Raw genomic sequence first — 24887 nt, forward strand, 5'->3', positions numbered from 1 at the left:
AAGTAGCTTAGAGGTGAAAACTGTTGTCCCTGTCTTTAGCTTTAATCCTGATCCCTTTGAAATGAATGGCATTCTTATTGTCTGCGTTTTCCTAAAGTTTCCCAGAACATAGCCCCATGAAAGATCAAAAATAACAGTCTGGTTGGGAACAGGACGTCTCATTTCATACACTCAAAACAACGGCACCCCTAACGCTGGCCAAAAAAGGTTTTATGTGGCTGGCCACCAGGCCATCTGATTTGCACATAAATCTTACCTCCAGAAGGTATTATGAATTTTTAATTATAGACAATGCGAAGCAAAGTAGCCCTGGGTTATGTCCAAACTTCTCCCAAGCTGGGCAGAGGGTTCTGTGCCTGGCAGTTTTTTAAACCCCTTCAGCCAACTTAACAGGATAATGCTCAACCAACCTTGAGACTCTTGAATGAAAGTGGCTATTAGTGCAAAGTTATTATTATCAGCAACAGCGCCTTAAGTTGCTGAACCTCAGATGCTAGTACAGAATGTCTCCATAATTAAATATTGTCTCTTTCTGAGTCATATTGGAACATTTGCTGTGAGTCAACCTGAAGCAAAACAACAAACCCTGCAAACAAAAGACGCCTTTTTATCCCATGATCCGTGGTTGTGCCTTGACATGTGTTAGGCAGTACACTTCTGGAGCAAACGCTGAGCAGCTAGAGTTGCTGGAAGGTAAACTAGTAATAATTATAAGCATCTGGCCAGAAATTCAAGAACATTGAAAAGATCCCTATGCATGTGAAACGAAAATCAAAGAAAGTACTTCTGCATAAACATTTGGTTTAGGATTTTTATTTGTTCTAGTGCCTTTTTGCTATAGAAAAAGCAGGCTGAGTGAAGACAAAACCAGCCTTGAATTTCTAGTCTCCACCTTGGTCGGTCATTAGCATCTTGGACAATAATGATCTTTTTTCTTTGTTTTCTATGCAGCCAACTTCTCAGAGCTGAAACACAGGACTTGGAAGGTATGCTGGTGTCTGTGCTAAATGCTTTGACAACAACAAAAAACATGTCTCAGAGCATTAGGGAGGAATATCAGTGCAAACTAGCATATTGGAAAGGTCTGGAAAGGGGTTACCCAGGGCTGGAACCCAAAGCACCGGGCTGAGGTGATCTGCCTCAAACTTTAAGCAGACAGACAGGAGGTTAATGCTTCCAGGCCAGCAGATATTGGCTCAGGGTGCAGTCAGTCAGGGGTGAGGAGCCTTGGAAGAGCTTTTGTGGATGACGCTGTGCCAGGGAGTGGTGGCTCCTCCCGGTCAGGGTGGGCTCTACCTGGCAGAGTTGTGACATGGACCAGAGTCATCCACTTTAGATGACTTGCCCCAAGTGTTATTTGGAGGGTTAGTAATGACTTTAAACATTATGCTATCCAGCTAAATGTCTGGGGTGAACTGCAACCTGTTTTTCCCTTCTGGCTGCTTAAGTAAAATAATGGATATAATGTTTATATACTTATGAAACAAAACATGCATTAAAAGAAAACTGCCCAGTCCGGAAGGTCAGGGCTTTTATTTGACGGTGCTCAGAGAACGGTGCTCATGCTATTCCAGCTCTGAAGTTATCAGCACACTAGAAATGAGAAACACTTCATTGTAAACAACAGATTAATACTATCCAGGTTCTTTTGGCACAGGGATCTTACCCTTCCAAGCCTGCCTTCCTGCAGCTGAGCTACCTCTTCACCAATATACAATTCTGCCTAGTAACACTTGCCAGCAAATACCTTGCAGTTGCCTGTATGAGACATCTTCTCTCTGCCTGCCTTGATTTTTGTTTAAATATTAGAGAAGATAGAAAATGTATGTAGGAAGGAGATAAAACAGCAGCCTGTAAGACTGGGATATGTCATAACATTTACACCTTAGCTAAGCTATGGGTTTGCTTCTTGAGTGATCTTTGTCAAGATGTCTGCCACCCATCATGATGTGGGTAATCAGTGCTTAGATTTCACTCGGTGCTGCAAGAAACGCAAATCTGGGAGTTCAGCAATCTCCCTTACCTCTGCTCTGACACAGCTGCCTGGAGAACAGAAAAGGGATAAAACAGTTTTTCTAGAGCACATTCCTCGATATTTTAGTTAATACGGTGCTAAATTTTATTCTCTTCCTTGACAACTAAAATCAAAATATATATTTGTAAACTGATGGTGTGTTTTGACTAGCTGCAGAACTCTGTAAATTCTTTTCTTTTAAAAGATGATCTTCCTTAAGTAGCAGGAATCTACTCTTAGTAAGTGTAAGAAATCAGTCATTTCCCCCACCACCAGACCTAGAAGAATCCTCAGGAGTAGCTCAAACACCAAGCCATGATGGTAGCTGAGGAACCTGGCTTTCCCAAGCCATTCACTAGTGTCTGATCACTTTCTAGGAGTCTTTAGGTTTTGAAGGGGAATCCCTGGTTTTCTCTGCACATGGCTTGTTTTTTGGGTACTTGCATCTGGTAGCTCACGACATCTTGTCAGCAGGCAATGGAACAGGTCATCATGTAGGTCTTTCACAGAGGCGCGAGATAAATTAAAATCAGTCCTTAAGAGAAGTCTGCTTGGAAGGCATGCAGACAAACTGCAATTCATATTTCTGACGAAGGCTCCTCCAGGAGCTCCCTTCCCTTCCAAAGCCCCTGCAGACTTTCCCTCAATTAATTCTCTACATTCTGCCTCTCTAAATTGTGCTCTGCAGACTTAGTTAATCATGTTTTGCCACAGCCAACTGACTGTTGCTGTAATATGTAACTAGGGAATGCCAAGGAGCAGCTTACTCAGCAGTAATGAAACAAAGTATTTCTGTATCTTCATAGCGTTCGTTTGGCATCAAAATGCCAAATACAACAGGTGAATGACCTACTGAGAAGCTTCTTTGCTATCGCACAAAGCAAACAAGAATCTCACAGAAGCCCAGCTGAGTTCTGACACTTGTGGGATCATGCCCTGTGGTAGGGAGTGTGTTGTGCTGGGTGGCCCAGTGCAATGAGGCCAGTTAATGGTTGTTGCCTTTCCATTCCACAGGGTGAAATCTATTTTCTATTACCTTAAGAAAAAGCATACAGGAATCCACTGACTCTCCTCTATTCAGTTTAGTAATTTATATATCTTTAGCCTACAGAAAGCTGGGCGATCACCTTCACCTTGCAGCCTAAGGATAGACCCCAAAAAGGTGCAGATGAACGTATGTAAACCCTCAGGTGAGGCTCATCAGACTTTAAAATGTCTTATTTGAACTGTTGACCCAGCCATGTCTCAAAGCATAACCTCCTGAGTGAGCTTTCAACCATTATTTTAGGTAGAGCATTCAGGTCCATAGCTGGTTTCCTAGGAGGTGTGTGTACAGCCTGGTTTGTGAAAGTAAGATGTGTCTGGGTAGACTTTAGTGTTAGGATTGCTTTTCATGTAATGGAACAGAAAATTCCAACTCCATGGTTACCTTTTTGGTAGGAAGTATTATGTACACTTACAGTCTTACTGTCAAGCAGCTGGAAATCACAGCTGCTGCCAGACCCTGGAAGTCTGTGTAGTGCTTGTTAGAACACATGCTTTGCAATCACAGCCCAATTACACAGCAACACTGCAGCAGCACCTGGAAATAGCATGGGCTGAGCAGGCAGGAGAGAGCTTGGAAGCCATTGCTTTTTGAACTTTTAAAAGACTCCTTAACAGCAAAGAAAGCTCATAGCTTGTTGCATAGCTCTTAGCAAAAGGAATTATTTTTGACATGCTCATTTGCAGAGTCACCTGTGGGCTGAAATAGCTGAGAACAAACTGCAGGTTCCCAGGCTCTGAGCATTTGTAAATGACACTCGTTTCTGCATGAAGTGAAAGTAATCTAAAAGCAAGTACCAGAATAAATATGTATGGCTTCCAGGTGAGCCGATGAACTCTCACTGTGTTTGCAAAGCAGTGAGGAACATGTGAGAAAAATGCCTGATTATGCACACTGTACTGCAGGATAGAGATAAAAAAATGGGTGCATCAATGAAACTGGGGCTTCATCAATCCAATCTAGATTTAAAACTTTCAATTTAAGTGACAGCTAGATAAGGTCTGAGAGCTTAGTCATCAAGAGGCAACAAATTGTCTCCTTTTCAGACATGGGAGAGAATCCGTATCAGCAATTGTTTCAGAGTTAGTCCTGTAGGCAGAAAAGTGGTTCTTTTTTACAGAATTTACTCGATTCTTTAAGAGCTGGGCAATACTCATGGCATAAATCACCAACACTGTTTTCTCTGAACATGTGCTTTAATAACTTACTGGACACCACAAGAGCACATGTGCATGCCCTGTTCCATCAAAATCATGAACCATTCTACTGCCTCCAGACTCTCTCAGTTATATGAAGGTGTCCCGTTATGAATAGGCACCTGAAGCATAATTGAGGTGTCTCATTTTTCCCAGATTAACAATATACACTTCCCACATATTTACAAGATCCAGATGTAGCATTGTCATGGCAACACACTTTTAAAACAAATATGCTATTTTTGTAAGACTCACAATTCGGAGAGAAGGGGCAGTAAAGCTTGACATTACAAATGACCCAAAGAACCAGTTCAACAGGAGTGTGTAGAGCATCAGGAGGCACTGGGAAAGGTAGAGAGACAGATGCTGGAGGGTATGCAGGGATGGAGCCCATAAAGCAGCTGCTGTCATAAAGCAGTACTGAGCCAGTGTGGTTACAGAGTCAGTTAAATAGAGCACTAGAAAGCAGCCTAAGAGAAAAGGATTAATAGGAAAGTCACAATGGACCATGCTTGCATAACTAAGAGCTGACAGAGATCACAGACCACCAGCAGTGGTTGTATGACTCAGGACACAGGTATTTAATGATTACTGAATTATTGTTTGCAAGACTGATTGAATATAGGCAGAATCTGAGAAGGTGTTTGATCAGGTTTTATTTGGGCAAAATAGAAGAAGAATTTTAAATCTTGGTTCCATTGCACTTGACTATTCAAAATCCACCAAATTGTAACATGGTTTTTTGTATCAGCAATACTGATGTTCCCCTGTGTAAGAATGAAATTGCTGTCTGTAGCACAGCATGAAATGCCAATATCACCTATTTCTATTTGAATTCTTAGAAAATAAAGAAGATAACAGCAATTTATTCCTGAAGCCTTGTGTAAGCTCTCAAGATGTCAGGTGCTTGCTTCCTTATAGTTCCTTAGGTTACAGCATGTAGACATTAACCATTATTTTAATTAAATTGGTACCCCAGGGCATTTCCGCCCATTGCATTACCACAGCTGAGCTGAATCATTCAAGACTCCTTTCCCCACAACCTCTCCACTGCTGTTGTGAGCCTTGTAACTGTTCTTCAGGCTTTTAACACAACTGAACATGATGACTTACCTTGACAGTGATTTAGCTGAGTTTCTCAAAGAGGTAAAATATGGGGCCTTCTCTCACATCCTGAATCATTATTGACAGTGATTGGATGCTATGATGGATGATCAGCCTTTTGGGAATTTGCTGGCTAATGAGACACTGCAATCAGTTTTATCAAACCTTTGTACAGCTTCACCCGATGGAAATCACATAACTCAGCCATGACACCAGCAGAAGATTTCCCAGAAGGTTCCTTATAAAGCAACAGTAAACCTGGTATTTATTACATCTACAATTTGCAGTTTCACAGCAAACCCTTCAGCCTGCAGGTCCCATTCATTCTAGGAAGAGAACAGTGCCCACAAGGAAGCCATTTCTGAGCTGTGCATCTGGAATATTAAAAGCCTAGAAGTCATGACTGCAATACCCAGAGGTGGTTCATTACACACTGGGCTTCTCAGGCTAGCAATTAGCAACACCAAGGGATCCTAGCTGGTTCTTCCAGCCTAATTAATGAAACACCTCCAAGCTGAGGATGTCTAAAGGCTGCAGAGAGAAAATCAAGAGCCACGAGCTATTCTGAAACAAGACTTGCAGCCAAATCTTTAGACAGAGTGTAAATGGGCCAGTAGGAGTGTGGGCTCACGAGGAAGGGGCAGCCATTGTGCTCAGATGGCAGCTCTGCTTCAAGATGATCCTTGGTGAATTGTATATTCACAAAGTATTGATGAAAGAAGGTTGAAGAATATTTCAGCTCAATGCACCCCTAACAAGTGTCTCTAGATGAGCCGGGGTACTGCAGAGCTTTCAGTTAAACATAATCCAGCTAACAAGGCACCTGTTTTAAACCCCACATTGCTGTTACACTTTGGGGTTTTTTGATGCTTAACAAACTGAGAGTCTGCAAATTGGACTAGTTGCAACCCTTATGCTCAGTCTTGTTCAGTAGGTTAGATTTTGAGAAGCCCACCCAAATCTAACTGTAAATCACCCAGCCCACTGCCTCCCAACCGTGGCGACAGCAGAGATCTGTAAAACGACTGATGGGCAAACACCAAACCTGGAGTGACTGAAGCTACAAGAGGGGGCCCGCACATTATGTTTGGCTTAGGACCTTTCCATATTCTGCACTGACAAGTGGAGAAGGAACTTCCTCACTGACGACCTGAACCTCCTTCCTGCAGCACAGCAACTGCTGTCCTGGACACAGCCGCTGTCGAAAGGAGCCCACAGCAGGCAAGGATGCACCGTGCTCTCTTGGCATCCTTAGCTTTGTTTTCTGCTTGTTTGTTTCTCACAAAGCAAGTCAGCCTGACTGAAAGCAGATGGCTGTTCTTTGCTTATCTCCAAAACTTTCATTTGAAGAAAATAATACCCAAATATGAAAAATAAGGATCCGATAGGAAGGTCCTACAGGCAGGGTTTTCTGTAAGCTTCTTACAGTGACAGATTCCAAAACCTCGCACTACATCAACATCCTTCTGTACACAAAAGATAAGACAGAATTTCTTCTTATTCTTGATGACACTGAATAACAGAGAACTTCTCTCTCCTGCACCCATCAGACATGCTGCCAGCAGCAGCAGCAGCATCACACCTATTTAACTGTCCCTTAGGCAGCAGGATTTTTGCCTGTACATTCTCCCAACAGACTGAATTACTCCCTTACTCTTCCTCTAGGGCTCATCAGGGACAGGTGACTATTTCACCTCTCCCATCCTTCCCTCAGTTTAAGAATACAGAATGAAACCTGTCTCTCAAGAATATGAAAGGATACAAGGTTTATAAAGAACACATGCTGAATAATAGATTTACTTTCCCCAAAATAGGAGCAAATTAACAAATTGATTTCCAAGACAGGCTGTCTTTGAATTTTAACACCATAAATTCTAATTTCCAGTAATAGCTGTTTCATCAATCACACGCCCAGTCCTGCTGTTCTCACATCGCCAGAATAGTCTGTGACTAAATTCTTCAGTTGCTTCTGAGACTAATGCTTTGACAAGTTTGCTACCTTGTGTATGCATGGAGGCCAGCTTTTACTTCTACTCAGATCCATCCTCTGATTGTGATCTTGCACATCACCTTGTTTTGGCAGCTGTTGTGCTTGAATTCCTTCTCCCAGGCAGTATAGATGCACATAGCTCCAGACTTAAGATCACTCCTATAATTTGCTGTGTCAACAAAATTATAACCACTGTAAACAGTCTACATGGCGATTATATATTACAAAACAAGCTGCATGTTAAGCCATATATTTAATTCAGAACCAAAGACTGCATTACACCTGAAAGACATTCAAATCCTTTCACTGACAATTACCAGTGTTAGTCTTTTTTTATGGTGTGCCTCAGGTTAATTTGACATTAACCTTTGTATTTTGAGAAAAAAAATCAAGACAGCATTTTATACTTCCATGTGCACATCCAAAAAGCACCCTGCTTTTGACTCGCACATCTCTCACATCCATAGCATGAGTGGGAGTACAAAGGAACATCAGCTGAACACCAGCCCAGCCCTGACGTGGAGCAAGGATGTGATTGCCTGCCTGCTAGAGTAATGTAGTGGTGATTATGCCCATTACTGAGCAAGATGACAGCACTAATAAAAGGATTATTCATCTCAGCCCTGCTGCAAATGTCCAGCTGCTGCCATATGAGTAACTCAGCTTTGCTGTCACCTGAGACAGCCTTCAAGAGTGTGGGTAACTTTAAATGAGTGATCACCTAGGCAAACTTCTCAAAAGTTTCACATCTAATTGGGGCCTAGGAATTGGGTCCTGGAACTGCAGACAAGAAGCACTACCTACAATGAATACAACAGAAAATATTAGCTGCTGCTTATGTTTATCCCATACAAAACCCGAGAGGCCAGTTCCTCCACAAAGATAAACTTGTTCTGGAATTATACTGGTAGCATGTATTAAAGTGGGGTGGGTTTTTTTGTGGAGGTTTTTTTAAGTTTCCTATAGCAAACTATCTATAAGCATGTCTATGTTTATTTCTGTCCTTCTGTCCCTATGAGCTAAGCCATGCTAATGGATGACCTGAACACTTCTAATCCTTTTCCGTGTGTATTATTGCAAACGATTTATTTTGAACCACTACAGAACAGAGTTTAACCTTAGCTAGTTTATTTTGCACTGGCAAAAGAAGCGGGAGCACTCGCATAATCTACTGCCTCAGCTCAGCGTGGGAGCTATTGCCATCCCAGTGTCTCCCTGTGGAGCAGCAGTGCTGAGACCCTAATCCTGTCACCTGCTCAAAAAGACAGCAAGGTGGGCTCCTTGGCAGCCATACGTGCATCAGGGATAAGCACAAACAAGACACCGTAGGATGCTCAGACAGAAGGCTTGCTGCCAAAGCAAACACACATTTGTTCACAGGCTCCAGCTCAGTCACCAGAACTGTGAAATGTCTCTCCTCCTCCTCCTATGCCCACCAGCTGCGACAGCCAACTTCTGATTAGAGGCAGTTGTGAAGTTGCTGATAAACTGTTCTTCGTCACAGTTTGTTGCAACAGAAGGTTTTAGCAAAATGATCTGTTTTGTCCAAAGCTTTCCCTTGAGTTTTCTCAGTCTGGGGTGGAATTACTTATCAGAGGACACAGTCCTCACCAAAACAGCCACTCAGCCAAGGCCTCTTCTAGGGTGTGGGCTCAAGAGTGTCCTACCAACACTGGAGAAGAGACCTCTGCCACCGATGCTCCACTTCACCCAAAAAAAACATTACGTTGGAGGACTTTTGGCAGCCTGCTGTTTAAGGAATGTATGCAAATCTGGAGACCCAACTCCAGTCCCTGTGCTGCCCTGCTTCACAGCCACTGCTGAAACTCAAGTCCACTGTCATCCAGCTTAGTGCCCTGGCTACTGGCTGAAGAACTAAAGAAAGGGCGACTGCCCTCTTTCTGTTTTCTTGAAGAAAGTAAATACATTTACAATAACTCCTTTGTCTGTAGGGGGGTGGGGTGAGTGGGAAACAACTTTTCCTGCTTGGTTCTTACTTCTGATGACATAGCTCTAAAATTCACCCAGGACTGCTGGGCTTGTAAACCTCTGGTTTGCAACAGCAGCTGAACCAGGGTCGACAATGAGCAAAGAGTACCCATGTTCAGAGCATTCAACAGCCCTCTAGCTCCTCACCAGGCTTAATGAAGTGTAATGAAAGGAAATTAATGAGCTTTGTCCCCATAGCCAGAGGAAAGGGCAGCTGGGAATTCACAGGGACCCAATATGAATTGAGCATGATTAAGTATAACTGTTGTTCTAAGTAAAATGGTACTGTTATACCTAAATAGCCTACAGCAGTCACTTGTCATTACAGCCATTTAGCTGGCTCTGCTTTAATTGCCTCTGAAAGCCACCCAGAAAGGATTTCTTTTATGCCCTTTCCAATTTAAAACAGGGACAGAAATATGGAAGCACTAACCTGCATCCATTTAGATAATGGGGATTCGGTGGCTGAGCCAAGAAGATAGATATTTTATAGGGAACTGCTTGGTACTTGACATGTGGGGTGATGTGACTGTGATGTGTGTGGGCATGGCTGCCACTGGAGGATGACTACCACAGCCTGCGTGGTGGGCTACAGAGCTCTGGTGTTAGTCACGGGCTACACCACCCACCCCCCCAGTTTGGCTCCTGGCAGGCAGCTGCAGCAGAGAGAGCAGGCACCAGGAGGTGCCCGACCCCAATCCAAAGACACCCCCAGGGTTGGAGGGGAGGCACTGTGTCCCCGTCCCCTCCTGGTTCCAAGCAGGCTCCCCCCCCCAGCACCTGGCTCCTCTCTCCATGGGGACTGTCATTAGCCACAGAGGGTTCAGTAGACAGCAATGCTCCACGAGCATTTGTTTATAAAGACGAGCCACTCCATCTCTTAACATCTGCAATTCTGTGCTATCTAAAAGGCAAGGCTCCCCTTAGTACAACCCCTCGTTACAGCAACCATTCCCTTATCTGAGGCTGCACTACCTCACACTCCACAGAATGCAGTTTATTTGCTCTGCACTGCAAACCAATTCCACCAAACTTTAGCTTTCTCCCTCATTGTTGCCACATTTGCCTGGACAAACCTGCCATTGCACCACAATGGGGTAAGGAGTCCCTGACTTCTTCTGTCCCAAGCATAAACTCCAGCTCACACAGGACCGAGTCTTTGGCTTGGCTCACAGCAGTAACATGGCAACAGCTCAACTCTGGAGATAACTTGAATGAAATGTATTTGAAAGAAAGAGAGCAAGCCACATCACAGAACATCACAGCATCCTTGACCCTGTTGCACAAGGAGCTGCACAGGTGCTGAGGTACAGCGCTTCATGCGCACAGACCAACAGAACTGCAATGGAGCGAAGTCACCACGATGCTCTGCAGCACTCGGAAAAGCTTCTTCTCCCAGCACAAGACACAGGATGCCCGATATCAAAGCACATTGCCTGGGGTGCTGGGGGCAAAAGGATGTGCCACAGCAAGGCTGGTGGTGAGGCACAACTGTTGCCATGGCCCTTGTTGGAGCTCTCTCACACCATGACATGTGCTGCCCTGAATTTGCATCTGTCCAATTACTCAAAAACCAGCAATCCAAATCTAAATTAACATTTTCTCTTCTGTATTCTTAATTGATTCACAAAAATGAAAATACTATCTTCCCCCTTCAGATTAATTACTTTCAGTTTCTTGGGAGACAATTCCCAACTCAGCTCTGGCAATGGAGCAAGACTGGAATGGCCTATGCTAGTCTGCTGAGAAAGACCAAGTGGAGTTATTCTGGAGAGAAGAAAATAGGGGAAATGTCTCCTCTCTTTCCTGGGGAAGAGGAATATTTTAGAAGCACCTTTTTACTCATTACTTGTCTTCAGTCAGTTCAAAGGGTCCTCAGATTTCTCCTGGACAGACTTTTTCTATACAGAGTGCTGAAGAAGATATATGAAGAGGTCAGGGCTCTAACTTTCCCTCCTTAGCTCCTAGAAGTACAGTGTACGATTGAAATGAAGCCCCAAAATCTTTGCTGTAGGCAACCATCCAGCTTCTGCTCCAAGCACACAACCTGCAGTTTGTACATGGCTTTCATAGCCCTGAATTCTTTTTAGACATGAGTTTGAATCCGTCATCCAGGATGGACCTCCGATTGCGTCTTAACCTCTTTTGTCTCTCAAGATAGATGACCACTCCCAGGAGGAAGCAGGCGACCAGGAAGAGCACCATTCCTGCAATGGCTAGAGTGATGACTGTGGCCTCTATCTGCCCTTGAGCCAACTTAGCTCCAAAAACCATGATCTTCTGGGACTCATCCTCAGGTGGCAACTCTGAGAGACAAACAAAAAGATAGTTCCAATGAGAGCCAGAAATACCACAACTGAAAGGTTCCAAGAAATTTTAAAAAGGAGCAAAAGAAAGACCCAACACAAAGCAAATCAAAGGAGACCCATTCGCTGTCCATCTAACAGACCCTCATCCCTGAGGTCACACAGAAATTTGAGAATGAATGGTTCTTTTACCTAATCCACTCCATCCCAGGACCTTACCATATCTCATAGCTATTCAAGCTCAGTCAGCTAACCACTGCTGTCCCCATTCACAAGGGAGGTGATCTGCAGTTGTGTGGGGAGTCAGTGGCTAGGCTAGGAACAGGAATATGAAAATGAGAACGAGCATCCGGACCAGGGCTGCTGCGAGTTCCCCACCCTGCTCCAAGCTCCCCATGCACAGGCTGTTGTCCTAACCACCACTTTTCAGAGTGCACTTGCTCAGTCATGGCGGTAGTGAGTCACTTAAGATCCTGAGCTCTTATGCTTCCTCACAGAGGCAGCAGCAACCTTTTGAGAAAAGTGGCTATTTGCACAGGTAACAACTGTTGATCAAGGTTTTTGCCTGGTGAGCATACACAGGCTGATGCCTGAGTATGGTATAAAACCAAATTATTTAATATTGTCATTACTGCTCTGACACATTTCCTACTTGTATTTACACCCAATTTTGAGAGGGGAAAACATTGTTGGGAAGGAAATGACTGAAATATCAGTAGAGAAAGACTGAAGAGTTCTAAGTAGATGGCTGTATTTTCAGCTGGTCTGAGCTGGCTCTGAAATCAGCTCATCTGGATTTATTCACAATGGCTGAAAAGTGGAGTTGTGAAGAAAAGATGAAAAAATCAGGGAAAGAAATCACCACTATAAACTATTCAGACTTTTACCCCAGAAAATTTTAAAAGTATCTTATCTACTACTCCCTTTCTCCCTGGTGCTGCTCAAACATCTTCTCACATCTGTTCTTTAAAATACCTGAAAGACCCAGGGCATGTGCTTAGGCTTTTTCTTGGTGGAAGAACAGATCAGAAGGCAGATGTGCTTGTTTGCATGCTGAATCAGTCCCTTCAGCCAGTAATCGTGAATGTGAAAACTCCCTAAACTCCATAGTCACTGACAGTCCAAGGCAGCAAGACAACTAATTTAAGGTGCCCTTGGGTTTTGATCGAAGGGATAAGAAAAGAAAAAAAAAAAAATCACCTCCTTTGCAACACCCTCCTTTAAAACCCTTTGAATCTCTGCCAGTTTCTAAGCTTGCACTCCCCTCTGAAGATGAATCCTTACGTAGCAAGTACAACAGAATGTGAGGCCACTAAACTTTTTCACCTAACATGGTAAAACAAGCCTAACAAGCCCAACTTCCTTATTTTTATCATCAGAGCACAGACACTTGGAGGACAGATAAACAAACCAACCTGGAACCCTCCCTGTTATCCATCAGCAGCCAGGCCTCAGACTAACATGCTGGCCAACCTGACAGAGGAGAGGCTGTAAGTGGCGTTCACACTCCTCCCTTCTCCTCAAACAGATCTAAATCTGTACCGATCAGAGCGCTCCCTCCTCCTCCACCTCACACACACAGACAGTATTTAGCAGTGCAACATACACCGTACCTGCACTGTAGTTTACAGCTTCAAGTGCTGGCTCTGAAAGGAAACAAAAAGAGGGTGAGAAAGTGTTAAGAGTCTAGAACATGGCACATTTGGCAAGGACCAGATCCAGAGGCAGCATGGTTTTCCAGGGCTTGCAGATCTTTTCTCCCGTCAATGTTTGTTTTCCCTCTCTGCCACACACCAAGAGTGTTTTTGCATTACCTGCTTCAAAAGCAGACCCGTTCCTGCTGCACAATCCTTTACAGCCTTTGAAGAGCACAATCAAAGGCTCTGAGCGTGTGGTAGGCTGACCGCCAGCTGGCAGGTTGCTCACTCACCCTCCAGCAGGATCGGGAAGGGAATCAGAAGGGCAAATGCAAGGAAAAAACCAAAAACTTGTGGGTTGAGATAAAGGCAATTTAATAAGCGAAGGGGGCGGGGGGGAACACCAAAAGAAAACCCCACTAAATAAAACCGCCAAGAACCCAAGTGATACAAAAGCAATCATTCGCCACCAGCAGACTGATACCCAGCCAGTCCCTGAGCAACGGCTACTTTGGAAAAACTCCCCCACATTTTTATTGCTGAGCATGATATTATATGGTATGGAATATCCCTTGGGCAATTCAGGTCAGCTGTCCCACCTGTGTCCCTTCCCTGCCTCTTGCCCACCCCAACCTACTGAGTAAGAGAGAAGACCTTTACACTATGCAAGCACTGTTCACCAACAGCTAAAACATCAGTGTGTTATCAACTCTGCTTTGGTAACAAATCTAAAACACAGCACCACATGGGCTGCTATGAAAAAAATTAACTCCATCGCAGCCAAAGCCAGTGCAGAGTGTCACTCATCTTTGAGCACCTTCCAGTGTTTCCTGGTAAAATGAGAAGCCTTAGGATGTCCATTTAGATTACATGTAATATTCTTAAAGAGAACAATACTAGCTGATGGCTGAACATTGCTTCTCAGACACAAGCTAAAATAAAACTCATAATAGTAACGTAGGCAACGTAAACCCCAGAAACCAATTTGTTATTAATTCCAGCTGCACATATTACCATATTCAAATGGAACATCTTAAATTAATGGTACTTAAGTAATTATCTGCTCAATTAACTGGCTGTTTATGGTATGTAAAATAGTTGTAAGTGTGATGCAAACACTCAGAATTTAGCAGCAGTAGTAGAAAATGCTGTTCAACACTTTACTGTAACTATCAGTGATAGCTCCCTACCTGGTCTAGGCAAGACTGTGAAGACTATCTCCATACCAGCATGGATATGATCAGACACATGACAATGAAGCAGCCATGTCCCAGGGTTCCCAACCAACATCTCCACCATTTCAAAGGTCCCAGGGAACAGATCCACAACATCTGCTCTGTAGCTTTTGCCACTCTGTTAAAGGGAATGGAGGCTGTTAGTGTGCAGTGCTCTCTGCATACTTTCAGAACGAAAATTCTGTCAGTGTTTCTGGAGACCACTTTAATAGCTCAAAAAAAAGATTTCACAGAGCAGTTCCAGAGCTGTAGCTGGGAAAGCAAACACAATCTGGTAATACCTAAGCCTAAGGAGAGTTAAGCTAGACATACCAGCACAATACAGAGGCTCAGTGAGTCAGTTTTGGATGTGTAAAATCACATCCCTTTCCTAGTTCGGTGAAATTGCTGCAAAGTCATTCAAGAAGTTCAAGTCCATCAGTCAAGCAAAAGTGATGATACTGGTGGTCAGTCTCTGCTTTATCATCAGCAGGTTACTCTTACCTTGTACATGAAGGTCTCAGCATGAAAATGGACTGTGTGGACATCAATCTCCTGACCCATTCCCAGCAGGTACCAGTTCACCCACTCACCCTGGAACATGGTCAGCCCAGGCAAGTTCGCGTAGAGCCTCCCATTGATTGCTGCGCAGAAAATAACAGAGTAGAAAAGGCTGTTATTGAAACAGTGAAGACACTGAACCATCTCAGAGGAAGAACATGCAGATCCAGTTAGATGCTACAGAGCTCACATAGCAACCAGTGCATCAACAGTTGGTGTCTACCATATGACAGCCCCCCAAAAGTTTGGCAGTCTCTCCCCAGCTCAACTACTTATCCACTCTATTAACAGATAGGAAAAGTGACTTGCATCCAAGACCATGCTGGCTCAAATCCCAAAAACTACCTCTTGCTGAAAACCTGCAGCCAGCCAGAGGTGGTTGTTTCTAGAGGTCAGGTTGTGTAAAAATGGCCTTCTTAGCCCAATGATAGGGAAATATGTATCTATCTCGATACACATAAATCTCAAAAATTTACTTGCTGAACAATGAAAACAGGTAAATCCTGCCAACAGTCAATCCTGTCATTCTGTGTCTCATGCTGGCTGCACACATTACATACTGATCACTTGTAAAAAAAAATTTTTAAAAAAATTGCTACACAGCAGGACTATTATTTCATAATTAGCACAGCCAGAAGGAATATTGCTTTGACTGCAAATGCAGGAAAAGGACTGAAACAGTGAATGAGATGAATGCGATGTCATCTGAGCATGAAAGTTTCCATGTGTGTGCCAACAGAGGGAATAAGATGGAAAGAGACATGATCTGAGGGCAGGAACACTGGTGCTTTGCTCCCAGATCTGCCATAAGCACTTTCTGTAGCCCAAAACAAGCATCCAACTTCAATGTTTTAGTTTTACTAGCTATAATATTGGGTTAACAATAACAACTTCATGGACATGTATATTTGGAGATTCCTTATATCATCTGTACAAAACCAGCAGTAATGACAGTATACATAATGCAACTCTTCACTATTCTCATCTCCACAACTGCCAAGAGACTTGTTTTGCTGAGAATACTTCAGATAGATCCAGATATAATATGGAGAAAGATTATCATACATAACATGTTAATTTAGAAAAATGCATTCATCCTACTGTGGTAGAAATGGCTTTTTGGTAACCAGCTAAAAAAACCAAACCATGTATTGCAGCCACATAGCTTAGCCAATTAATTTGAAATCTAGCATATCTTAACAATCCTGAGACAAACAGAATGAAATTAGTCTGACAAGTTAATTTCACATTTGATTTTATTTCCTATTCTGAGTCACTCAGACACATCAGAGATTAACCTCTCTGGCCCATATCTTGCTATTCCTCCTGACAGGGACAGCCATAATGATTAGCCTTCATTGTAGATCAGAGATTTGTGCCATATATATATGCTGCAATATTGAGAACAACAGACAGTTTAATTCTGTTCGTGCCACTGACAATGGAAAAGGATGAAGGCATTCACTAGGAGTCAGGCTCTTGCGTTTTGGGTGGCCAACTACTTAGAGGTCGCAAAGTCAACATCAACTTTGCATAGATAGTAATGGGTGCTCAGGTGCCTAACAGGTATTACCATGCATTTTGTTGCTTTCCACAAATTTGTCATCCAGCAGGTTGATCTCCTTGTGATTTCCCTTACTGTAATGTTCCACATTCTCCTCCAAGTACCAGGACTGATTTTCATCAAAAACCAGGAACAGTAAAGCAAACTCCCTCTTTACATCCTTCCTGATTCCATCAGACTGCAGTGCCCCTCTCCGGCAGATCTTCAGGGGTCCAATCAGACCACTGTACAGATCCTAATCAGAATGAAGGAGAAAAACATCTGAGGCAACGACCTTCTCACTCTCCCTTTTGTACGCAGTTCTTTGCCTTTCAGCAACTGTATTTTCTGTTCCCTCCATCACCCCACTTAAAACACACAGTAGCACCGTTTAAGTACTCTCATTGGTGAACATCAGCCACCAAAGCACAGGAACAGAGACTATACATGCTCTTATGAATGCAAATCCAGAAGTCATAAATATGAATTATATCAAAATATTCTCCACTCTGGAAAAACATCTGCAACTTGAGATAAAAAGGCAGTGATCTCTGGGTTGAATGCAATGGTTTGTTGCAGGATCCTCCAGGTTGTTTTTCCCTGTGAAATCTGCTATGACAACTGAACCTAGCAGTGCTCAAATATTCCTGCTTTATCCATGGGGCCTAATATTGGACAATTTCTGCCTTTCTAGATTAGCCCTATGGCTCTCACCAATAGAAACCATGACTGACTGGGAGATGTTCTCATACAAGGTTAGTGTCAAGGAGATGGTGGAATTGTTTCATGAAGTTTTGTGTCTGGAAAAAATAAGGACAAACATCAGGACAAATCTGGAGGATTTCCTCTCCCAGGAGGACACTGGACATGTCACCAGGTAGATCCTCTATCTCTCAGCTGGGCCAATCTCCAAATTGCATTCAGCTCACATTGTTTTTCAGAGGGGGAGAAAAATTGGTCTAACTTTTATTTTACCTTTACCGGGTCCACCACGGAGTAGTAGATCCAAGGAACACAGGCTGAATCATTTGGCCCTGGACCAGATCTCTCAGGAACTTCCCATCGGTATGTCACAATGTCACCTGAGTGACAGAGAAGGACCATTAACACCAGTGTGATACACCCACTTGCCAGCTTGCTGAGCAGCATGCAAAGCAAAGCAAAAAAGATCCTGTCTCCAAAGCGTAAATTCATTTCTGATTTCACTGGACATTGCATCTTCCGTCCCCAAACACTGAAAAACAGGATGGAAGCTCTCCTCTCACAAGCAAAGCAGAGGGGTCACAGGATGCACACACTATCTGGTACCAGCATAACTCTGGTTTATCTGCCGCCTTTGAGTCTGGATCTGACCAAGGAAATTCCACCTCTCTTCAGTACAGATGGAGCTTGAGATGATCTTTCCTCTCTTTGAAGTATATTTATGATGCTCATTCAAATTCATTTTTAAAAGTATTGGTTTGCATATTAGTAATACATGTCAGAAAGATAGGGCCCAGCTGAAAACCCGTTTGGTGCTTAGACAGCCTGTGCAAGTCAAAGGGGACCAAACATTATACAAATTCACATCTGGACCATGAAACAAATTGGTGATTTAATTCAGTGTCCTGGCAAGCAATTGTGAATTTCTCCTATTTCATACTATTGTGCACACCACAAAAAGTATAGGTCCCAAAGAAGAGGGGTAGGCTTCCCCCATCATGGGTGGTCAGCCTGGGGCTACCAAGGACTGGCTGAGCTGTGAACTGCCACCATCTTTCTCCTTCCTATAGACAGGCCACGCTCAGAGGAGGGGATAAGGCTGCACACAGAAAGGTTTGTGCTACACTTATCCTAGAAGTCAGAGCAGATAAACTCCCAGGGCTGCCATTCCCACACAAATGGTATCACTAAAACCACAGTGAACTCAGGTTATTGTTCAGTTCTAGTTCTCTACCATAAGAAAACAAGTACATCTAAGCCTACTTAAGGAAACCAGCCTAGCTATAGGCTAAAATTAGCTTTGTAAGCCCATACAGGAATACGACTGGAGACCACAGTGACTTACCAGGGTTTGCTACTTGTGGCTGTCCTGTCTCCCTTTCCAGCACCCCATGCGCATGAATGGAGTAGGGTCGTGTGGCGTTGTTCTTAAACACGATGTTGAGAATATCTCCCACTTCCGCCCACAGAAAAGGGCCTTGAGATAGGAAGAATGTACTCTGAGACTAGCAAAAACTGTCAACATATCTCCTGAGGATATTCCCACCTCTCTCTCCACACTTTCTCCCCAGAGATACTCCCTTATAAGATTTATGGTGTTCCCCTCCCTCTTCTCTACCTTCTCTCTACCTCCCAAAAAAGAGAACTGGATGTCAGATCCAATTCAAGTTAAGTCTTAGAAAACCAGACTGCATGTTTCACAATGAGAGAAATGAAAGTTGTTATGCATTTTATCTGTGCCCAGTACAACCAAGGCTTGATTTCTGAATACTGCTATGCTAAGTTTCACAATGTCTTGATCATCCCTTGCTGCTCATTTCAAAAAACGTGGCAATATTCAACTCGGCCTGACAGTGTCACAAATCAGAGCTGCAGCCCATTTTGAATGGCATATACTGCCTCAGCCTTGCTGCTCTGGCACCACTTATAGTCCTGGGTTCGTAACACAGTCTCCACAGACTTCCATTGGTCATTGTAATGTGCTCCTCCACTTCAAGGCCTGCCTGCTTTTGCCTCAAAAGCATTTCTCTCACACCTACAGATTTTCACCTACACCTACAGATTTTCACCTACATCTCTCAGACTGCTCTCTAGAAGTCAGCAGTTATTTCTGTTCTAGTCAGGGAAAAATGCTTTGCCTAAGACATGAAAGGAAGCCGGTGCAAAGGCAGGCATGAGAACCCAGTCTTTACTACAACCAGTCTGAATTTCTCCTCACCTGTATACACAGCAGATGCCTAAACACCTTGGAGACCTTCAGATTACAGCCCTTAGCCACTGAAGCCCTAGAGTCCAAGTCCCATCACTGCATGAGTGAAAGATGTACCCTGTGCACATACCCTTACCTAGTATCCCTAGGTGTTCGTCACCATTTATCCTGGCCTTGGGGGTCTGGAAAGTCCCATCAGTGTACTCCCTGTAAACTGCTTTCTTGTACCTGGAGCCAAGCAGTCCATTCTCGTTGCTCAAAAATACATCGGCGTAGCTGAGAAATGCAGAATGAGTGCTGAGATACCCAAAAACTCACAGGGAACAAACAGCTAACTTGCAGCAGGGGGTTCTCTAGTTGAATGGGTTTCCCAGAGACCTGCTTTGGCTGCAAAGGTGGGTACAGTGACACAGGGTGTTGCAGCTCCCAGCAGCAGCACCACCAGCAGTGGCATACGCACAAGGTCACAAGATGGCCAAGATACCCAACAGGCTTCACCAACGTCTACTGAAAGACTTTGCCAAAGGCTTCCCCAGAAGAAGGGCTCTACCTCTCTGCAGAATGGTTGTGCCGTTCCCTCTCCCAGCTTCGGTCAGGCATGTAGTCCCACACCACCTCCTCCGCCACGATGTAATATGTCCGCACTCCTTTGTACTGAAGGGCAGGAGCAGGATCCCTTTTTCCACACTTGGAAACGAAGTAGCGTTCCCTCATCCCAGCCTGGTAGTGATTGCTCGTCTGGCAGTAGATCTCAAAAATCCCTGAGGGAGGCAGCACGAACAAGGAAATCAGCAACTTTTAAAGGTCCCAGGAAACAGCTGCTTCCCATGCAGAGCTTGTGACATGGCTGACATCGGTATGTGCGTTGTGTGTATCTGTGCGTTTGTTTAGGGAGCTTGGTTGCCACAGGCCAATAAAAGGAGTTGTTAGAGAAACCAAGGAGGAATGGCAGAACAAAGTCCTACAGAAAATTATCTCAGGAGGCTTTCTTACACAATAACCAGCTTATTAAACGTGAAGAAACCAATAAAGCAACATAACTGTGCCACCACTGCTGAGACACTGGTTAAGTAAAAGATCTAGCCCGCAAATGCCAAAGGGCAGGGCAGGAGACAACCAGCAGCTGAGGCCATCACATTGTGTGAATGAGACACGGTATTGTGTGCCCATCCAGCAAAATGGGAAGACTGGGGTCTGTCATAAATGTGAATCTTTGCAAGCCATGGACAGGGGAGTTAAGCTCTGGTAACTGTCTGCTGCTTTATTCTGAAAGAGATGTTTGCATGTTTCTATGGGTCACAGGCAACAATGTCCATCAGGGCTGTTACTACAAGTATTTATTAGGAAGTGGGAGCCTAGAGAATCAGTCTGGGACAATATGGGACAAAGTCTCCTGTTCTTCTCCAGAATCAGATGCAACTACAGGAGCTGTGGCCTCGTAAATGGGACCAAACAGGATCTAAAGCACAGCTCACCCTGTAAGAATTTACACTGTGCTAAAGAATCAGCCACAGGAGCAAATACCACAATGGGAGACTTTTCCTGCTGCTGAGTTAGATGTGCAGGCACTTACCACTGTTATCAGGCTGCATGAAGGCAGTAGCAAATGTGTGGGGGAACAGATTGGTTGAATCTCTCCGCATTCCATTCACCTGCAGGGTGTTTCCCTGAAACACAGCTCCATGTACATCTGCTTCACTGCCCAAGCCCAGAAGGTGCCAGGACACATTGTCTCCTTCACACACATTCAGCCCGGGCAAGTTACCAAACATAAACCCATTGATGGCTGCAAAGGAGAAAACAATTAACTCTCTGCAGGTAGATACCAGCCAAGAGATTAATTTTGTGCATACACTTTGACAGGGCAGGCCTGCCAGTGGAAATGTAGCTTGCCTGTAATTCACCCCTGAATCCACTCAGAACATGCTTCCCGAGACAGCTGTGCTTCTTGTCCCACATACCACCCACTGCCTCTACCGTCACTTGATTTCAGGCCAATACAACACACAGACACTCCAGCTTCCCAGCTCAGTCTTTAGGTGAACACCACCCCACATTCTGCAGGTTCATTCCTGCTGCAGACAGAACAGCATCAGGCCATACCATGCATCCTGTTTGATTCCTCGAACTCATCATCCTTTTTCACAGAAGTGTCTTCCATCCTCAAATAGTACTTTATGTTTGCGTTTAAATACCAGCTGAGGTTCTCGTCAAACACGCTGAAGAGAAGGTAAAATTCTTTGTCGATCCCTTTCTATAATTACAATGATGGCTGTTAATTTTTAAAATGCACCAATTAACTATCTTTACAGTTAAAGCTGTTTTGCCTGGCTCTCATGTTCTCCTTTACCTTAAAACTTGGCTCATTGAGGGCCAGGGCTCTGTCCCTTTACTCATGTTGAAAATTCCCCTTTTGTTCCATGAGAGGCACCACTTGTAGATTTCTGTGATATTTCACGTTAGTAAAGTGATCGAAATCCAGCCAAGGATATGAAGTCATTGCCTCCTTCTCCCACCACCCCTGTGTCTACGTGTAGGTTTCACCGTCTGTCCAAACCAGACCTGAGATCAGAGCTCAGCCCACAAGGCAGGCTGATGACTATGTTCCACCCCTCCATTCTCCTACCACAGGTCTGGATCAGGGATTTTTTTTTATTACCCTGAATCCTTGAAAATGTTAATTGTCCTAAGAAATGCATTCCAAAGCATGGTGTGTTTCCCCACTAAAAGAACATCCTCAGTGTTGTCCAGATTCTCACTCTGGTATCAGCTCCCTCAGCTCTACCCAGGAAGACACCCTGCAGAGAGGGCTAAGCACACTGTGCACGGAGGAGTGGCCATGCACCTTTCCCAATTAAGCATTCATTAAAGGGTTGCCAAAGATAGTGGAGCCAGAATTGCTGCCCCAGGTGATTCTTCCCTGTCCTGCCTTTACAAACAAGTCTGTCTGTTTTGTTTACACCTTTTCAATACCTGCAAATGTTTTATTATCACAGCTCCTTCGCATAGTGGGCTGCGTATATTCACAATCCTCTCTGCTCAGAAGATTCACATTTCCACCCTGTGTAGCATGCTGATCTCATCTGCATTCCTAATTTAGCTGCATCTTGCCACCACTGAAAGCAAACTCCTCTAGGGAGGCTCTCATGGCAGCTGTTTTCAGACTTGTAAGCCACTCCCTGATCTAAACCACAAGGTAGGCAGGGTGGCAGGAGGTTGTTTTTCTGCCGCCTAGTTTTTCACAATAAGGCTCTGCTAATCTGTCTTGCGCTTCCCCAGTATATTAATTTACTGTCTCCCCTAGATTTACTGCCATGAGTAGACTATCCCTGAGTGAAATTCCAAGAGGAAGTTCTGGTCACCCTTCAGATTTCACCTCTTTCATCAAAAGCATAAAGACAGACATGGATTTTCACATGCCTTTTTGTAGTTAGCTCTGCTTGAAAATGAACTGATCTTGCAGAAGAAATGAGGGTCACCCAAACCTCAAAGCATTGTATCACTCAAGCAAACCACCTGTAAGTGAAAATGTCTTTTCAATGTTTCTGAGACTGCAATGAATATTCCACATGCCTATGAAAGCAGCCTGCTATGAAAGTTTCAGGACAAAAGTAACCTATAAAGTCACATCCAAGGTACAGTTGTTCAGCCAAGTTTGTCTGAGTTTTAAAGCAGAGCCCAGAAACAATTTCAAGGGCAGCCCTTGGGAGCCTTTCCCACATGAGACCTGGGCACCAGCTGTCCTGATGTTAACCTGCCTCATGGCTTTGATTCAACTCTCCTGGACTCACACTATTGTACGTTTGTTTCCATTATGTCCCCTAATGCTTTGTGGATGCTTCCTTTCTCTACATGGAAGCAAAGAACCTGGTAAAAGCATGGCAAGAAAAGCCCTTTTACCTGTTTGTTGCTGCCATCCAAAGTGCCCGGCTTGCAGATGACCAGAGGCCCTACTAAGCCTGAACTGGGGTCTTTGACAGGATTCACAGCCGAGCTGTACATCCAGGTCAGGCAAGGAGGGTCGCTGGACGTGGGCCCAACGTGCTTTGGCACAGTCCAGCGGTACGTAAAGTTGTGCAGCGGTGCAACAGAAACCCCATTCTGGGACAGACCTTTAAAACAGAGATTGGCATGGTTATTCCCAAGGTCCCTGTACAAACTTGGTTACATCTTCTCACCAGCTACATTCATGTCACTAAAATACCCAGCATCTCTGAGGTAAGATGTGGGCGTGTTTATAAGGAACGCTCAAGAAGGGAGTTGCTCTCAGGACCACGTAAATTCCCCTTGGTGCCACACCAGAGACAGGCATGGCATCAGGAGACAACAAAGTGGATCCAGCTGCAGCTGGGGAGATGAATGTTGGAAGCACATGGTCATCTAAGCTGGAGTGTGCTGGGCATGTTCCTCTGCTCACAGGGTCTCAAACAGCTAGAAATGGTCTAAGCTTTGGTTTAAAATTTTCATCTGAAAAACAGCAAGAACTGTACTCCCTCTGGCACCCTCCCTGGGCACCAGTTCAGTGGAAGGTCTCCTTCAGTGAGGCCTCAGGCAGGCTCAGAGGACCATGCTGGCTTCTACCCAGTAAGACATCCAATCCTTCCTGGCTGCAGAAACTCCCCAGCACAGAGGACGTATGGGCTGTGGAGCTCCATCACCAGCATTAGCATTGAATTACATGAGAAAGGCGGGGGGGGGGGGCACAAACCGTCATGGTACCGCATCCCTTCCCACGCCTTCCCATAGGACACTCCATGAGGCTGGATGCTGAAAGGCCAGGAGGCTTTGTTAACAAACATCACCAGGATGGTGTCTCCAACTTCAGCTTTGATCACTGGACCTACACAAATAGCAGAGAGAGCATGTCAGCAACAGAGCAGCTCCCTGGATGACCAAGTGAACCGAAGCAGCCGGGGACACCTTTCACCCAGGTTGAGGGGAGCAGAAGACGCAGAAGAGGCGGACGCCCCACGTGTCAGCACCACTTAAGGCTGTTCAGCCCTGACAGCTGGAACAGGGGGCTGACAAGAATCGCCTGAAAGCATTTTGGGTCTGCAGGAGAACTCGAGAGGCTTCAGGCCTTCACAGGAGGAGTAACACAATGGCCAGATGTGCTGAAATGCTCCTGGGAAAGGCCTCTGTCTCTCGCCCACCTACATAAGGCCCCCTCAGCCTTCAAGGTGTGTGCATCGGGCAGGCACATAAAGAGGGGTGCGAGATGCTCTAAACCCACCGCTGTCTCTGGGAGACACTGCCCCAGACAGCTAGATGGGAACCACGAGTCTTTAATATGCCTGTTTGTTCCCACCAGCCTGCAGACCCCTGGGTCCACAGACTGCTCCTGAAAGCTGTGGGAGGGGATGAGGAAAGCCGGGCT

The 24887-nt window shown here is 44.6% G+C and overlaps 1 protein-coding gene across 4 annotated transcripts in view; it reads right to left on the minus strand.

Annotated features, from left to right (window-relative positions):
* Nucleotides 1-4897: 4897 nt before the first annotated feature.
* The window catches only part of HEPH (hephaestin), a 33345-nt gene continuing 13355 nt past the window's right edge, over nt 4898-24887 (minus strand). For 2 of the 4 annotated variants that reach the window (XM_049827601.1, XM_049827602.1), the window contains 13 exons: nt 24219-24350; nt 23411-23622; nt 21614-21764; nt 21084-21296; nt 20061-20271; nt 19647-19786; nt 18647-18778; nt 17575-17681; nt 16630-16855; nt 15000-15139; nt 14472-14634; nt 13258-13290; nt 4898-11644 (listed from right to left, as the gene is read on the minus strand). In XM_049827601.1, coding sequence (XP_049683558.1) covers nt 11406-11644; nt 13258-13290; nt 14472-14634; nt 15000-15139; nt 16630-16855; nt 17575-17681; nt 18647-18778; nt 19647-19786; nt 20061-20271; nt 21084-21296; nt 21614-21764; nt 23411-23622; nt 24219-24350 — 2099 coding nt within the window. In that variant the 3' untranslated portion in view covers nt 4898-11405. The remainder of the gene's footprint in view (nt 11645-13257; nt 13291-14471; nt 14635-14999; nt 15140-16629; nt 16856-17574; nt 17682-18646; nt 18779-19646; nt 19787-20060; nt 20272-21083; nt 21297-21613; nt 21765-23410; nt 23623-24218; nt 24351-24887) is intronic. The other 2 variants (XR_007509432.1, XR_007509431.1) reach the window with 2 other exon arrangements.

Source organism: Accipiter gentilis, chromosome 24 (genome assembly GCF_929443795.1).
Source record: "Accipiter gentilis chromosome 24, bAccGen1.1, whole genome shotgun sequence".
Taxonomy (NCBI): domain Eukaryota; kingdom Metazoa; phylum Chordata; class Aves; order Accipitriformes; family Accipitridae; genus Astur; species Astur gentilis.